The sequence below is a fragment of the Heterodontus francisci genome, chromosome 1 (genome assembly GCF_036365525.1).
Source record: "Heterodontus francisci isolate sHetFra1 chromosome 1, sHetFra1.hap1, whole genome shotgun sequence".
In the NCBI taxonomy this organism is placed as follows: Eukaryota; Metazoa; Chordata; class Chondrichthyes; order Heterodontiformes; family Heterodontidae; genus Heterodontus; species Heterodontus francisci.
The window spans coordinates 39117436-39134669 of record NC_090371.1 but is presented as its reverse complement, the minus strand read 5'-3'; the positions used below and the strand labels follow the sequence as shown (position 1 = coordinate 39134669).

The following is a 17234-nucleotide window of genomic DNA, read 5'->3' as shown; positions in this document are numbered from 1 at the left end:
AATTCTATAGTTGCCTTATCCTAACATCTTTTACACTTCATGTCAAATTAAAGAAACAAGTGTTTCAATTACATATTCTCCTTGTTATAAATTAAGTAATTACATGTTCTGGATAGAAAGTTTAGTTCAAGTTTTAATTTTTTTTGAAATGTTCCCTTGCTCATTTTTGTGTATGCAATTGGATCCTCAATACTATTAGTTTCTCTTAAAGACTTTTCTGGTCTCTATCGGTGGACTTTTAACACCATCACCACCCCCCACCCCACCAGCCAAAGCGGATGGATTTGGTCCGAATGGGAGATTAAAAAGCTAAAAATCTGAAACAGAAACCCCAACCCTCCTTGAATCTGCCCATCTTTGCTTAAAATGGAGGAGGGCAACAAATCCGTTCTCGGTGGGGGTGGGGGGCGGGGGGTCGTTCTTTTAAAATATTTTAACGAGGCAATGTGCCTTCATTTTAAGTGATTCTACTATTAACCACAGTCAGTCGTGCTTCCTTAGCCTCAAGAAACCCAGCAGGTGAAAGGGCCAAATCCATAGGTAAGTGACTTTACTGCACTGTTACGGTCAAGTGAGGAGGGGTCGAACAGCTTCCCTCTTTTCCCTCCTTGTTTGACCACAATAGCTTAAATTATTTCTTAAAGTTGATGTACTGGCTAATTCAGTAGGTGTTTGATTACTTACTTGCTATGATCATAACAAGAACCAATCGGACAGGTTTTCTTGAGTTAACAAAGAAAGAGGTTAACTTTATTGTACCTAAACTGAACTAATAAAAATAATAAACAATGCACCAATTTTCACTCACACACACACTCTGGAGGTTTACACACACACAAATAGGTTACAGAGTGGGGAAAGGAAGATTTGTTGGAGTCAATATAAAAATAAGGTATACAATCTGTGCAGTTTGGTGATTCGGCTGGCCTCTAGCTGATATCAGTGGTCCTGAGGCTTTTAGTTGGAAGAGGTAGATGACTGGTTTGATGGGTCTCTTAGAAGCAGCAATGTGGATGATTTCATCCAACGGGGTTTCTGATTGTAGGTGGGGAATGCAAAGGTGGTCAGCCAACAAGCAGGATTTAAAAGCTTTCAAGCTGTAATGGGCAGAGAGAGAGAGAGAGAGGGAGGGAGAGGGACCTCCCACTTAGTGTCTGCACGTATCAGAGTCCAAATGCTTCTCCTTTCGGCTGCAGACAAACACAAGCTTAAGCCCCTCCCCATCTGTGGTTTTGTCACATGACAGTCATTCAGTGATTCAAACATAGCTGCAGTATTTCTTCTTGCTAAAATGAACAAGTAGTTCCCTTAAACCTCCTGGGTCTTTGTTCTTGCTGAGGACTGAGCAGACATTTCGTCTCCCTCCTCTCAAGCCTTTGTAATGTAGGATACAGGGTTGAAAATGAGGTGGCCATCCAAAGCTGCCAGCAAAGTCATCTTTTTAGCTCTTTTTGTTAAAAAAATGTCTTTTTAAAAAAAGTATAAATTCAGATCTCCAGTCAGTGGATTAAAGAAAATTATCATTCAACAAAGCAAGTTGGCATGACAACTGCTTATGGGCAAGGAGGTGCAGGAATATTTTATTCAGGCCCAACAAATTAGCCAGTAGACCCCCCACCCCACTCTGCCTGCGATTGGACTCCACCGTGATCGGACCCCCCCCCCCCCCAACCCCTTCAACCACCATCTGCCCGCTCCCCTGCCATGTTCTAACAATCACAGCTCCCCAAGATCAATCTCTCCACCACCACCATCCCCCCCCTCCCACCCTATTCCCAGCCCAACAGACCTATTGCTCTTGGCCAGCTTGGCTACGGCCTTGCGTTGCAGGATTTTCCACTCATCAGGCAGCCAGACTTGCTGACTGAGTGGGAAACCTACAGAAAGAAATTTAAAGACATCTTAAAAACTGCAATAAAAACAAGAAATGCTGGAACAACTCAGCAGGTCTGGCAGCATCTGCGGAAAGAGAAGCAGAGTTAACGTTTCGGGTCAGTGACCCTTCTTCGGAACTTAAAAACTGCAGTACGTTCAGGAAACCGGTTTCCCGACCTCAACACAGATTCCTATCCACCCCAACCCCCCACTACCCTCCCCCGCCTACCATTCCTTCCCCACCTCTACTCTACGTCTCCACCTCTACCCTACGTTTCTACTTCTGCCCCGATACTCTTTGCCCCCCGCCTCCGATCCCATCTCATGGGGCCACACAAAATCCAGTAAGTTTGTGTCCACTGGGTGGTGCTCACATATCATGTAACAACATTTCCACAATACCTGGCCAAAGCTGATCTCAGGGGAAAGGGCCTCAGTGATATCAATGCAGATTTTGTGTGACGTGTCACTAGGGGAAATGTATAATATTCACCCCTCTGCTCTCCTAAGAGCCTGCTGATTTTGCTGAATTATAAATTAAAATGAAGTGTCATATCACAGGATTTCTGTTCACTTTGAGCTGGGGTCTTGCTTCTTCTCTTTATTTTCATCAGGGGGAGAAAGAAGAAAAGTGCATCATAGAGGACATTCCAGGTGATACTCTGGTTACAGGTGAGTGTGCAAAAATAGTATGAGCTCTTTATCCATATAAAGACTCAGTCACTTATAACAAAAGTTTCTAAAATCACTGTGATTTAAAAAAAATCAAGTAACTATTAACACGTTTTTACCCACTGGAAAAGATTAAGGTATTACGAGTTAAAAGTCATGAATTACAGCTGGACTATCCTAAGATACATTTAAAAGCATGCATTTTTACAACTCTACTTTAAATTGATTGTACACTCCACACATCTACATTTTCACCATTGTTGCACTATTTGTCGACTGAGTCTTTTTTAAAGTGATCTACAACAGTATGTTTACTGTCCTCAGCTGTGTAATTGGGACACTTTATAACTCAGCATGTATAATATTTTATTACCATTTAACTAATTGAATAAGGTTTCTGCACACAAATTAAAGATAAGGTTCTGTAGATCATGAAGGAAATACAGTTTAATACTATTAAGCTGAAAAGCTGCTGTTTGCCACCTGCAACTTTCTCACCAAAGGAGGTGCATATTGATGGTTCTGAGTGTGTCCTTGGAAATTTTACTGATTAGATGCATGTTACACAAATGTTTCTTTCTCACTGTGCTAAAAATACAGAAGTCATTCTCAACTCTGGAAATCATGCTGATTGAAGATCTTCACCTACTTAATTAACTCAATTAAATATTTAATTTACTGTATTCCCAATTCATTTTAAAAGGACCTCTCCCTCCCCAAAATGTAGCTTTTCATTTGCAAAATGCAGGAAAGCAAAGATACCAACTGTTGAGTGTTGAGTCACACATGATAAGGTAATGCACTTCACTGCCCTTAACAAAATGTTGATGATCCTTCAGGACCTTAAAATATCTGATCCATTTTGCTGCAGTAAGAGTAACATTGTTGAATCATCTTTGGTTATTTGAATTCAAGCCAATACAATGATGGTTTGATTGCATATGAAGTTATTTCTGGATTAAACTGAATGTTCCTTTGAAAGGTTGGTAGTACCTGATACTGCTCCAGAATTTAATTGAAAGGCACACTCTAGGGTAAGTTATGTGCTCATAATTTGAATATCTTAATGTGGCTGATGATAAATTGTAGGCATCCTTTCAACTGAAATATAGGTCAGTTCTATGCCTTTCACACGTAGAGATATGTCCCATATTATATTAACATTTTATGTGACTTCTAAACGATTCAACTTTATTGAATTACTCCTAATGAAGTGGAAGGACAAATTTTCAATTATTTCTCAGACATTTTTTAAATGAGCAATTTTGGTGATGAGTCAGGACCAGCAATGCAAGACACCACTACCAAGGTTCAAAACAGCAGGTAACAAAAACAAAAATAATCAAAACAGGTTAGGTGATGTGATGCTTAGATTTTAAAAGCTTGCAGATTATAAGGAGAAGGGGAAACTGAGGAAGGAAGAAGGTCCATGATTTTCGAGGAACATGAATTTTATCATTTTACATTGCAACCTTTAGTTTTGCAGTCAGAGTTCATGCATCGGTTCATTTCTGTACAGCTGCAGGTAATTGTTATGACAGTAATTAAATATGGTTCTGTCTGACTTTGACTCTCCTCCTTCTGTTCAGGGCATTACAAAATCCAATCGTGGGATTTTGCCACACGAGATTTTCTTCCTTCTGCCCCAGGTTTAGGCTTGTTTGTGAATGTCAAAGGTCCAAATGAACAGGTAAAAAAAAAAATCAATTTATGCATTTTTAATAAACTGTTGCACAGCAGACTTTACTAATGGTTTAAAGAAAATTGAAAATAATGGAAATATACCATAGGTTGGTTAATGTTTCAGATGTAAACGTTCATTAGAAGCTGTTCCCCTTAGTTGAAGGGTCAGTTACGAGGGGTCACAAGTTTAAGGTGAGGGGCGGGAGGTTTAAGGGGGATTTGAGGAAGAACTTTTTTACCCAAAGGGTGGTGACGGTCTGGAATGCCCTGCCTGGGAGGGTGGTAGAAGCAGGTTGCCTCACATCCTTTAAAAAGTACCTGGATGAGCACTTGGCACGTCATAACATTCAAGGCTATGGACCAAGTGCTGGCAAATGGGATTAGGTAGACAGGTCAGGTGTTTTAACTCGATGGGCCGAAGGGCCTCTTCTGCACTGTATTATTCTGTGATTCTGTGATTTGAGATGTGGACATATGGGAGGATGTTCTGCATATCCTACACTGACAGAAAGACTAATGAGGAAGTGCTGAAAATGGCTGGAGAGAAGAGGAAATTAGTGCACAACATCAAAGTGCGAAAGATACAATATTTCATTCACATCATTAGAGCAGAAAGTAGACCGAGATAATTATTGGAAGGAAAGATAGATGGAAAATGTAGGAGAGGGAAGCAGAAGCGAAAACAGATGATGGATATAATGGACTGGATGCAGTTGACCTATGTGGAATGTGTAAGGGTAGCACAGGACAGGTGGAGGTGCAGATCCATGGCAGTCAGCCTTCTGGGAAGATGACGACCAACGAACGAAGCTTTAAAAGGCAAAGAGAGATTTTAGTGACTCAGCTGGAGCAAGCACAAGTAACAGGTGGTCCTGTGTTTTGGGTGCAGGCTGGTTCTACAGCAGGTGGGTGACCCTGACATAATATTGCCACCTTTGAAGGAACTAAGAATAGCAGAGATTACCACAACAGTGTTACCCATTGACTTCAAGGTACCAAGTACCACAATCGCAAGAAACTCAAAAAGGTCAAGAATTTTAATATATCACATTTACTCCCTGTATGTTTGCTCTCAAGTTGAACGTTTTTCAGTAGATTAGAAGCAAAATAATATCAATTTGCATTGACAACATTGATATCTTTACTTTCTTTTAAACAGGTTTTGTTGCATAAATTGTATGGGCCAGAAAGTCATTTTACATTTCAGTCACACTCACAAGGGGAGCACCACATCTGTCTGATGTCCAACTCTACCAAAATAGCAGTGTTTGCTGGGACCAAACTGGTATGGCTGTTTATCAACAATAAATCAACGTGCCTCTTTTCTGGACTGAATATAAATAATAGATTAAAGTGGAATGGTTCAAATATTGAGTGTTTTTAACAGATCCAGCAAGCAGACTCAATTCACTTACTGAATTGCACGCAAAACAACCAAATTCAATTAACAGTCTCTTTGATTATTCAAGAATATTGTGATATTAAGTGCATTTAAGCCAAAAGGCCCTTTATAGCACTATATTTCATGTTCTAGAAACATCTGAAAATGTTTCACAGAAAATGAACTAATTTGAAGTACAGTGACTGCTGTTGTGTAGGAAAGCCCAGACTGGATAAGCTAGGGTTGTTTTCCTTAGAGCAGAGAAGGCTGAGGGAGGACCTGATTGAGGTATACAAAATTATCAGGGGCATTGATAGGACAGATAGGAAGAAACTATTTCACTTAGCGGAAGGGTCATTAACCAGCGGGCATAGATTTAAGGTAAGGGGCAGGAGGTTTAGATGGGATTTGAGGAAAATTTCTTTCATCCAGAGGGTGGTTGGAATCTGGAAAACACTGCCTGAAGGGGTGGTTGAGGCAGGAACCCTCAACACTTAAGAAGGATTTAGATGAGTACTTGAAATGCCATAGCATACAAGACTACGGGCCAAGTGCTGGAAAATGGGATTAGAATAGATAGGTACATGATGGCTGGCACAGACATGATGGGCCGAAGGGCCTGTTTCTGTGCTGTATAATTCTATGACTCTAATCATTTGGCACATGGTAAAATTCTACAAACAGCAATGGATGGCCAGTGAATATGATCTTTGTGGTCCTGGTTGGCAAAGAAACTTGAATTATCTGCTGTTCTACAAAAAAATGCCATTGGATCTTTAGCATCCACAGATGGAAAGTTCCTAAGCTTAATGTCTCTCCTAAAGAGCTGCATCTCCAAAAATACACTCCAGTGTCAACTAGATATATTTATGTCCTGGAGTAGGGCTTGAATCCAAAACAACGGAATGAACAGTAATATTGCTCCCGAATCAGTTAAATGAAGATATAGCAAACAAGCATGATTGCAAAATGATCCTTTTGGGTGCAGTACTAAAACATTTTGTTTACCTTCATCGGTAATCCTGTTGCATTTTTTTGAATGACACTATTAAATTACACATTTGTGCTCACCAAAGCTGGATTGAGACTGCCAGACTCATTTAAATTAGGAGCAATATAGCAGAAGAGAAAGCAGAATTTATATGCTTCTTCCAAAATCGTGTAGTTTGGTGGTAGCACTTTTACTTCCAAGTCAGAAGGTTGCAGGGTCAAGTCCCACAGAGATTTCAGTGGGACTAGGCTGACATTCTAGCTTAGTACTGAGGCAGTGCTGCATTATCAGAGGTGCTACCTTTTGGGTGAAATGTTAAAATGAGGCCCTATTAGTTGGGTGATATTCTGTTTCCACTGGTACGTACTGGAGTAATTTCTACTAATCGTTAGTTCTTTTACATTGCCTGGCATTTATTATTTAACTAGAAATATTGGGCCTGATTTTGCTCTGAGTGGCGAATGAGTAACAGCCATTTGTTAAGATTGTCAGCCAACCTGCCATAAAGCTCAGCGCCCACTACTGGGCATCTGAGACCTGTATGAACAGGGCAAGCAACTTAACCAATCAAATTGAAGAATTGTTAATGAGCAGCACAGAGTCTGAACCAGAAGTGTCAGGTAGAATAGTGAATTCAGTGGTAAGTCAGGTACAGAAAGAGAAATAAAGAGAGCGAAAAAAAGATTGGATTACGATAGAGAGATAAAAGAGAAAGGGTTTTCAAAAAATTCAGTTTATCTCCTTTCCAAATCTTCAACAGTAGTTAAAAGCTAAAGTGTGAGACCTCACACTTGTAAAAGTTACTCTTCAATGCCAGAGAAGTTTTTGGCAGTAATTAAGACTTACAAAGCCATTAAAAGAGTACTTAGATAAAAGCAAAATACTGCGGATGCTGGAAATCTGAAATAAAAACAAGAAATGCTGGAACCACTCAGCAGGTCTGGCAGCATCTGTGGAAAGAGAAGCAGAGTTAACGTTTCGGGTCAGTGACCCTTCTTCGGAACTTCAGGGCCATTATAGTTTGACCATGAAGTAGAGTTCTGAAGAAGGGTCACTGGCCCGAAACGTTAACTCTGCTTCTCTTTCCACAGATGCTGCCAGACCTGCTGAGTGGTTCCAGCATTTCTTGTTTTTATTATAAAAGAGTACTTAGACTGGAATGCACAAGCCCTAATTTTTCTGGTGAGTTTATCCCGAATCTGAGATAAGTACAGGAATTTCATGTCGTTCAATGTATTTGAATGGTGAGTCAAATGGCATGGACCGTTTTCCTGCATCTTTTGGAGAAGTTCTGCAACTTGCAAATATCTGCACTTAACGGCGTATGTGTGGTTGCTGGCAGTTGCTATTCAAATTGCACATAAAGATGGCAAGTGCTGTTCGCCTTGCCATTATTACTACAGCAAAATCTGGCCCACATAAATAACCATCAGAATGGACACAAGTTAATAAATCATTTTTATAGCTGAGATTTAAAATAGCTTAAACTTTTTAATCATGTATTTTGCATAAACAGAATAAAGAAATTAAAACAATTGGAAAATACTCTCAATATTGTTTTTTTTCTAACATTACCAGAGTTCATGGTTCATTCTTTAAGTAGCCAGAAATAAATTTACTTCATGGTCAAACTATAATGGCCCTGAAGTTCCATAGAAGTTCTATGGATCACCTCTTGTAACAATGGTGAGAGATTGGCTGGACCTCCATGAAATGTTTTATGAAAGGAGTTCAACTTAATTCAAAACTCTTAATATTGAATTCATAAAGATACTTCTTAAAATGCTATATTTTTCATTTTTTAATACTAATGCCATTTCCTCTCAGTTCACAGTGGGTTTCTGTTTTCCAGCGCATACATTTGAATATTCAGGTTGGTGAACACCCTATTGATGAGTCTCTTGATGAAACCAAGGACAAGATAAATGATGTGAAGGAAAGAATCCAGTATCTGATAAACCAGATGCAATATATCAGTAGACAGCAGGACTACCAGAGGGTATGTCAGTGATTATATGCAAGGAAGAGTGGCCTAGGCTTTCTGCTTTACAGATACACCTCCCAACCTGACTGACTTTCTGGCCTTCAGGCTTTTCATCATATTGGGGGTGGGCTCACTAGCCTCTACAAAGGGGTGCTGCGAAAAAAACGAGGGTGGAGTTTTGACATGGCAGACCATGGGCATGTGTCAGGATTCACCCTGCAGCTATAAAATACCTTTTTTTTGATAAGTTTTTATGCCATGTGCCCTGAGGTTTGTGCTCACTAAGTGCTTGGACATTTCTTTTATTCGTTCTTGGGAATGTGAGTGTATTGCCCATCTCTAATTGCCCTTGAGAAGGTGGTGAACCTTCTTGAACTGCTATAGTAGCTTGATACAATTAAGTGGCTTGCTAGGCCATTTCATAAGACAGTTAAGAGTCAACCACATTGCTGTGGGTCTGGAGTCACACGTAGGTCTGACAGGGTAAGGACAGCAGATTTCCTCCCCTGAAGGGCATTCGTGAACCAGATGGGTGTTTATGACAAACTGGTAGTTGCATGGTCATTATTAATGAGACTAGCACTTAATTCCAGATTTATTTAACTTTGAATTTAAATTCCTCCAGCTGGTATGGTGGTATTTGAACTCATGTCGCTGGAGCATTAATCCAGGCCTCTGGGTTGCTAGTCCACTATATTTTCATCCCTATTCTTGACTGCTCATTGATTTTTAAGAACCCATTGTGCTAGCTCTGACCTAAAATGTGGATTCTGCATCCAGCGTCCAAGCAGTGCATATGACAGAGACCATGTTTTCCTATTTGTATTAAATTAACATCTGGCATTTAACCCAGATGGGACCCACCTCATCTGCCGATTTATCAGTGGGTCGGTGGAGAGGGCTGGTGGGTGGAAATATTTGCACTTGTTGGGTTCTGAGCTATCCAGCAGAGTTCACCAGATAGCAATCAAAAGCACAAAACATTGCTGATATGTTTCTTTCCCTAGCCTGCAGATATAGGTGGCAATTATAAAGTTTAAATCCATTTAGGACCTTGTTCTCCCTTCCCTCAAATTTCACTGACCCTTTGCAGCCCTACAATCATCTCCAGAACTCTCTGGCCAGAATTTTATGCCCCCGCTCCCCTAGAGTGGGCTGGAGGTAGGGGGGGGTCTGTAAAATTGAGTGGGAGGTGGAGGGGCGCCATTCCCATTGCCGACTCATCCCCAATGCAATTTTACCAGGAGCATGGGAGAAGGCAAACGGCCCACAATTAATTGCTGATTGTCCCTGGCGAAGCCCCACAGGCTTACCTCTATTTTGGGGCCTCTTCCATCTGGCCAGTCCTGGCTGGGTGTAGTCTCAGCAGTGGCCACCGCTCCCTTTAGGACAGTTCTATCCCAGTCAAACAACCTATTTTCCCCATCTCCAATATTTTCATAACTAATAAACTAAAGTGGTCAAAGAAAATGAAAAAACAACATACAACTTTTTACGCTCCGATGATTTTTCTCCTGAGTTACTTGCAGCAGACCCAGAATATTCTTTCATTTCTGGAGACTTCACAATAATCCTGGAGGTTGGCAATCATAATATTAAATTGCACTGATGATAAATTTAAATTGCGCTGTGAATATTGATTCATCAAGATAATGAATTAAATCAAGTCTTGTTTTGTCCTACAGCACACTAAATTATGCAAAACATTAATGGTGCAAATAAAAAAAAAAGTGGTTCTGTTAATAAGTTATTACTAGCATTAAAAACTGAATGAATTCATATTTTTAAAACCTTTTTCCACAAAGTTATACAAAAACTCGCCATACGTTATTTTGATGGTATATTAGAACACACATACAAAATAAAAAAAACATACTTCTGCAGTTCACTAACAGTGACTGGCTTTAGACAAGATTTTATTGTACAGCTTAGCTAACAGAGATTTTTGAATTGTTTTTTCCCAAATCAAATTTCAATTTATTGGAAGAGCATCTTACTTAATAGGTTACTTGAAAGTTATTTGAAGTCTATCTTTACAGATAATTTTTAATTTAATTAATTCAAGAAATGTCATTTTAATCAAAGTTCTTATATTCAGATGATTGGATGCAATTTTTAAATAAAATCCTAGTATGTATGATCATGTAACTAATACTTTTGAGTCTTTCTGATCTTTAGTCACGTGAAGAAGAATTTCGTCAAATGAGCGAAGAAACCAACAGTAGCGTCTTATGGTGGGCCATCGTTCAAACCATTATCCTCCTCTCAATGGGAGCCTGGCAAATGAGGCACATGAAAAATTTCTTGATAGCTAAGAAACTAGTATGAGTTGCATGTTTGCTGAAAGGAACTGTACATTAAGGGGTTGAATTTCTGCAGGGGTGGGGGTTGGCGCTGATTGTCCACCCTTATTTCTGCAAAAGATCCATTGAAACATGGAGAAGCAACATAAATATTACTTACAATAAAAAGAGAAAATACTGCAAATACTCAGCAGGTCATGCAGCATCTGTGGAGAGAAAAAACAGAGTAAACATTTCATGTCTGTGTGACATTTCATACTGTTTATTTAATTCTATTGGGGTTTCTGTGGATCTGTGAATCCGATTCACTCCAGATGATATCAAGAAATGGCTGAAGGCACTGGATACTGCAAAGGCTATGGGGCCTGACAACATTAAAGCAATAGGATTAAAGACTTATGCTCCAGAATTAGCCACACCCCTAGCCAAGTTGTTCCAGCTACAAGACTGGCATCTACCTGGCACTGTGGAAAATTGCCCAAGTATATCCTGTACACAAAAAGCAGGACAAATCCAACCCGGCCAATTACCGCCCTATCAGTCTACTCTTGATCATCAGCAAAGTGATGGAAGGGGTCATCAACAGTGGTATCAAGCAGCACTTGCTTAGCAATACCCTGCTCACTGGCACTCAGTTTGGGTTCTGCCAGGGTCACTCAGCTCCTGACCTCATGTTAGCTTTGGTCCAAATATGGACAAAAGAGCTGAATTCCAGAGGTGAAGTGAGAATGACTGCTCTTGACATCAAGGCAGTATTTGACCGAGTATGGCATCAAGGAGCCCTAGCAAAACTGGAGTCAATGGGAATCGGGGGAAAACTCTCCACTGGTTGGAGTCATACATAGCACAAAGGAAGATGGCTGTGGTTGTTGGAGGTCAATCATCTCTGTCCCAGGACATCACTGCAGGAGTTCCTCTAGGTAGTGTCCTAGGCCCAACCATCTTCAACTGTTTCATCAATGACCTTCCCTCCATCATAAGGTCAGAGTGGGGATGGACTCCTCAGATATTGAAGCAGCTTGTGTCCAGATGCAGCAAGACCTGGACAACATCTAGGCTTGGGCTGAAGACTAGCAAGTTAACATTTGTGCCCCACAAGTGCCAGGCAATGACCACCTCAAACAAGAGAGAATCTAACCATCTCCCTTTGATGTTCAATGGCATTACCATCACTAAATCCTTCACTATTGACTTCCTGGGGGTTACTATTGACCAGAAACTGAACTGGAGCAGCCACATAAATACCGTGGCTACAGAGGCAGGGCAGAGAGATAGGAATTCTGCGGTGAATAACTCATCTTCTGACACCCCAATGCCTGTCCACCATCTACAAGGCAGAAGTCAGGAGTGTGGTGGAATACTCCCCACGCCTGGAAGGTGCAGCTCCAACATCACTCAAGAAGGTCAACACCATCCAGGACAAAGCAGCCCGTTTGATTGGCACCCCATCTACAAACATTCACTCCCTCTACCACTGACGCAGTGGCAGCAGTGCGTACCATCTACAAGATGCACTGCAGCAACTCACCGAGGCTCCTTTGGCAGCATCTTCCAAACCTGCGACCTCTACCACCTAGAAGGACAAGGGCAGTTGATGCATGGGAACACCATGAGCTGCAAGTTGCCCTCCAAGTCACACATCACCCCGACTTGGAACTATATTGCCGTTACTTCACTGTCGCTGGGTCAAATCCTGGAACTCCCTTCCTAACAGCACTGTTGGTGTAGCTACACCCCAAGGACTGCAGCAATTCAAGGCAGCAGCTCACCACCAACTTCTCAAGAGAAATTAGGGATGGGCAATAAATGCTTGCATCGCCAGCGATACCCACAGACCATGAACGAATAAAAAAAATCTTTGACCATGGTTATGGTGGATGTTAAGGAAAACTCCTGTGGAAATTTAACCCTATATATTTTCAATATGTTTAATTTGTAATTATTTTTAATTGAGAATTACTTGTTCTCATCTCCGCAATAATATTCTTTAAAGCTGTTTATCAGTTTTTATAAATGACTGAATGAAGCACATTCTCGTTCCAGTGACTTTTAGAACGTTTCCAGGTCAGGTGTGAGGAAAGGTGTGATAGTGTTTTCTGTTACTCTGGGAGGTTTTGCCTGGCATAGTGTCAAATGTAGGCTCAAACTATAGTCGCAGTTGGCTCAGTTTATCCACATTGAAAATGGCAGCCCTGTTGTAATGGGAGAAATCCTCGGACCAACATATTTTAAACAAATTTAGGATTAAAAAATAAATAAAATTAAAGGACGATTCCATGCAAACTACTATAAAATGCCAGTGGCTCCGTGGGTAGTACTCTGACTCAGAAGGTTGTGGGTTCAAGTTCCACTCCAGAGATTTGAGCAAAATATCCAGGCTAAGCACTACTGAGGGAATGCTGCACTGTTGGAGTTGCCATCTTTTGGATGAAAGGCTAAACTGAGGCTTCGCCTGCCCTCTCAGGTGGACATAAAAGATCTCAAGGTCCTATTTCAAAAAAATAGGGTAGTTCTCCCTGGTATTCTGGGCAATATTTAATCCTCAACCAAAACCTAAAATCGATAATCTGGTCATTATCATATTGCTATTTGTAGGACCTTGCTGTGCGCAAATTGGCTGCTGCCTTTTCTACATTTTACAACAATGATATACTTCAAAATTACTAAATTGGTTGTAACGCACTTTGGGATCTCCTGAAGTCATGAATGATGTAATATAAATGCAAGTCTTCCTTCTTTCTTTCATAACCTGATTTAGTAGACTTTACTAAGACTTGGTTATAGGGTGACCAAAATTGTGAACTAAAGTATTCCAGAATACATAACTTTTAGAAAAAATATGCAGTGTGGAAAAGGAGGTGGGACAGCCCTGATAGTAAATGATGAGCGAAAGGCAGTAGTGAGAAAGGATCTTAGTCCAAAAAAAAGTCAGTATGGATTGAGTAAGTCATAACAAAAAGCAGAAAATACTGGTCCAAATAGTTTATATGCCCCCTATCAGTATTTGTAATGTTGGACAGAGTGAATCAGCAAATTAGAGGATGTAACAAGGGCAATGCAATAATCCTGGGAAATTCATGTAGAATAGGCAAGCCAAATTGGCAAAGGCTAGGAGGACAGGTTCATAGAATGCATTTAAGACAGTTTTCTAAAACAATATCATGAGGAACCAACTAGAGAACAGGCTATTTCAGATCTAGTATTGTGTAATGAGACAGGGTTAATTGGTAATCTTATAGTAGCTGATCCTCTGGGGAAGAGTGATCCTGATATGATGAATCTCATATCATGTTTGAGAGTGATCCGGATAAGTCTGATACGATGGTCTTAAATTTAAATAAAGCCAATAATGGAGGCATGAGACACAATTTGACAGAGGCAGATTGGGAAATTATATTAAAAAGATATGACAGTAGATAAAGAACGGCATTTAAAGAAATAATTCTCAACATATATTCATTCAATCTGTATTACCTTGAGTAATAAAACTCCACTTGAAAAATAGTACAAGAGTGGCTAACTAGAGAAGTTAAGGATAGCATTCGATTAAAATAAGAGACCTAGAATGTTGTTAAAAAGGGTAATAAGCCAGAGGATTGGAGGATTTTCAAAATCAGCAAAGGATGACCAAGAAAGTGATAAAGAGGGAGAAAATGGGCGGCACAGTGGCGCAGTGGTTAGCACCGCAGCCTCACAGCTCAAGCGACCCGGGTTCAGTTCTGGGTACTGCCTGTGTGGAGTTTGCAAGTTATCCCTGTGTCTGCGTGGGTTTTCGCCGGGTACTCCGGTTTCCTCCCACCACCAAAAGACTTGCAGGTTGATAGGTAAATTGGCCATTATAAATTGCCCCTAGTATAGGTAGGTGGTAGGGAAATATAGGGACAGGTGGGGATATGATAGGAATATGGGATTAGTGTAGGATTAGTATAAATGGGTGGTTGATGGTCGGCACAGACTCGGTGGGCCGAAGGGCCTGTTTCAGTACTGTATCTCTAAATAAATAAATAAAAAATAAATAAACTAGCAAGAAATATAAAAACAGATCATAAGAGCTTTTATAAGTATATAAAAAGGAAAAGATTAGTGAAAATAAACGTGGGACCCCTACAGGCAGAGACAGGAAAAATTCTAATGGGGAGTAAGGAAATGGCAAAAACGGAAAATAAATATTTGGACTCAATCGTCAGGACCCCTCCTCCGCCCCTCTCCCCCCCCCCACCCCCGCCACCTCCCCAAAGTTGAGAACGGAGGCAGTGGGGCCCCGAAAAGTGGGTAGTATGTCAATGTTAAATTGCCGATCCTGGTGCCAGCAATGATCACTAGGGCAGGACAGTAATCCAGCTCTCCTCCTGAGGTTAATTAAACTAGTTAAACAGCTCAAAGATCTTGTTGAAGGGGAAGGGTGGAATAATTAAAGGAGTGAAAGAGTTTTAGAAGCTGCCAGTTTCTGAACACAGTGGGGACCCAGTCAAGATTGCCCCGGCCCATAAGAGGGTCAGCAGAACAAAGGGGGACTCAGCACTTGGTACGTAGGTGCCCTTGATGGTGCTCAGGCGGCAGGGAGAGTCAGTGCTCGGGCATTGACCGGGGTTGTCACTTGCCTGGCATTGCAGGACAGAAAAGCAGTGAGCAAAACTGCCAATCACAAGAGGACAACCACCTTTCTAAAAGAAAAGCTGCAACTGGCATTGGAGGCATGCCCGTCAGATTTTGGGTCCAGTGGCAAAGAGAGGCAACACCCTCCCCAGGAAGGGTGGAACCTGGGCATCAGGAGAGCAGCGGAGAGGAAAGAGGGGCAGGAAGGCAATGGAAGCCATACTCTCAACACAGGATTTACTGCTGAAGATGGAGCTACCTGGAGATGACCGAGACCCAGTGCCACAGCAGACTGCGACTCTGAAATCGGTGCCCTCGTTGCCAAAGACCTCGCATCTTGCAGCGCTGGTTGCCATGCCCTGCCAGTAGCTGTCAAAGTCACTGTGGGCTTGAACTTCTCTGCTTCTGGCTCCTTCCAAGGATTGGTTGTAGACGTTGGTAGCATCTCATAAACGGCTACATACCATTGCATCTCGCTGGTCAATGATGCTCTCTTTGCCAGAGCTGGACAGCATATTCATTTGATGATGGTCTCAGCCTTGCAGGATTCTCCCAAGTGCAGGGCATCATCGATAGCACCCATGTGGCCATCAAGGCACCCAGCAACCAGCCAGTGAGATCTATCAACAGGAAGGGCTCCAACTTCCTCAATATCCAACTGCTACCACCATGTGTGCGCTCATTTTCCTGGCAACATCCATGAGTCCTTCATCCTCCGACAGTCCAGGCTGCCTCAGATCTTCAGTCAACACCCAAAATACATAGATAGATCCTAGGGGACAAGGGACATCTCATGAAGACATGGCTACTCACCCCTCTATGGGAGTCCCCAGACAGAGGCGCAGAGGTGATAAAATCAGCAGCTCAGTAGGAAAATTATTGAGCAGGCCATTGGGCTTCTGAAGATGCAGTTCCAGTGCCCGGACTGGTTGGGTGGTGCCCTCCAATATCCTCCTGAAAGGGTCTCGGTCATTGTGGTGGTCTGCTGTGCTCTCTATAACATGGCCCTCCAGAGAAGTGTGGACCTTGAGGACAATTAGGCCCTGGAAGGAGACAGCTCATTGGGACAGGAGGTAAGAGAGGAGGAGGAAGAGGAGGCAGAGGGAGATGATGCTGAATGGAGAGGTTCCCTTGATGTACAACGAGGTGGTGGCAATAGGAGGCATTAGATCCAGGTCGGCACCGACGAAGCGAGGAGCTATCTGCCCCAGGTACCAGGCCTCCGATTCCCCTGCGACATCTTGCTTCTCTCTGGTGCAGTGGAAGGCTTTGGCACAAACCACAGATCTCTCTCTCAAGACAACCAGCAGCCTCAGTGATGACTGCCATGGGAGTCTAAATGAGTCCCACACTTCACCTGACCAGCGTTCATGCCAACCCTACTGACTCAAACTGGACAGGAAACTAGTCTCCATACCAATTAAGGGCTTCCCCATGCAAACATCTAAATTTAATTTGTTTCCCCCAGAGGCAGGTTTCTGACCCAAAAACAAACCTGGCTCTGAAGTGATTTATGATTTTAAACCCTTACAGGGATTAAACCAAATCAAGAGTACATCCCCATGAATCTCCTTTTAAATTTAGTTCAAACTAGACAAACTCTTACAGATATTTATTTGGGTCCAAAGAATTGAACTAGTTTTCCCTCAAAGAAAGAAAACTAACAGAGAATATTACCATCTTTCGGATAGCCTATTAAAAAAAAATTATGACTAAGTCGTAAATATCCCAGATATTGTAAGGGTCTGG

The 17234-nt window shown here is 41.6% G+C and overlaps 1 protein-coding gene across 1 annotated transcript; it reads left to right on the top strand.

Moving 5' to 3' along the window:
- Window positions 1-2417: 2417 nt before the first annotated feature.
- On the top strand, window positions 2418-10914 carry LOC137376575 (transmembrane emp24 domain-containing protein 11-like). Its single transcript, XM_068045789.1, has 5 exons — window positions 2418-2547; window positions 4137-4237; window positions 5390-5515; window positions 8455-8601; window positions 10765-10914. The coding sequence occupies exons 1-5, from the start codon at window positions 2418-2420 to the stop codon at window positions 10912-10914; spliced, it is 654 nt and encodes a 217-aa protein (XP_067901890.1).
- The last annotated feature ends 6320 nt before the right edge of the window (window positions 10915-17234 follow it).

Bases quoted from the DNA above. Each gene is read 5' to 3' on its own strand.
- LOC137376575 (XM_068045789.1), top strand. From the start codon at position 2,418: ATGAAGTGTCATATCACAGGATTTCTGTTCACTTTGAGCTGGGGTCTT. The intron at 5,516-8,454 runs GTATGGCTGTTT...TCTGTTTTCCAG, and splicing joins TGTTTGCTGGGACCAAACTG to CGCATACATTTGAATATTCA. The intron at 8,602-10,764 runs GTATGTCAGTGA...TCTGATCTTTAG, and splicing joins GACAGCAGGACTACCAGAGG to TCACGTGAAGAAGAATTTCG.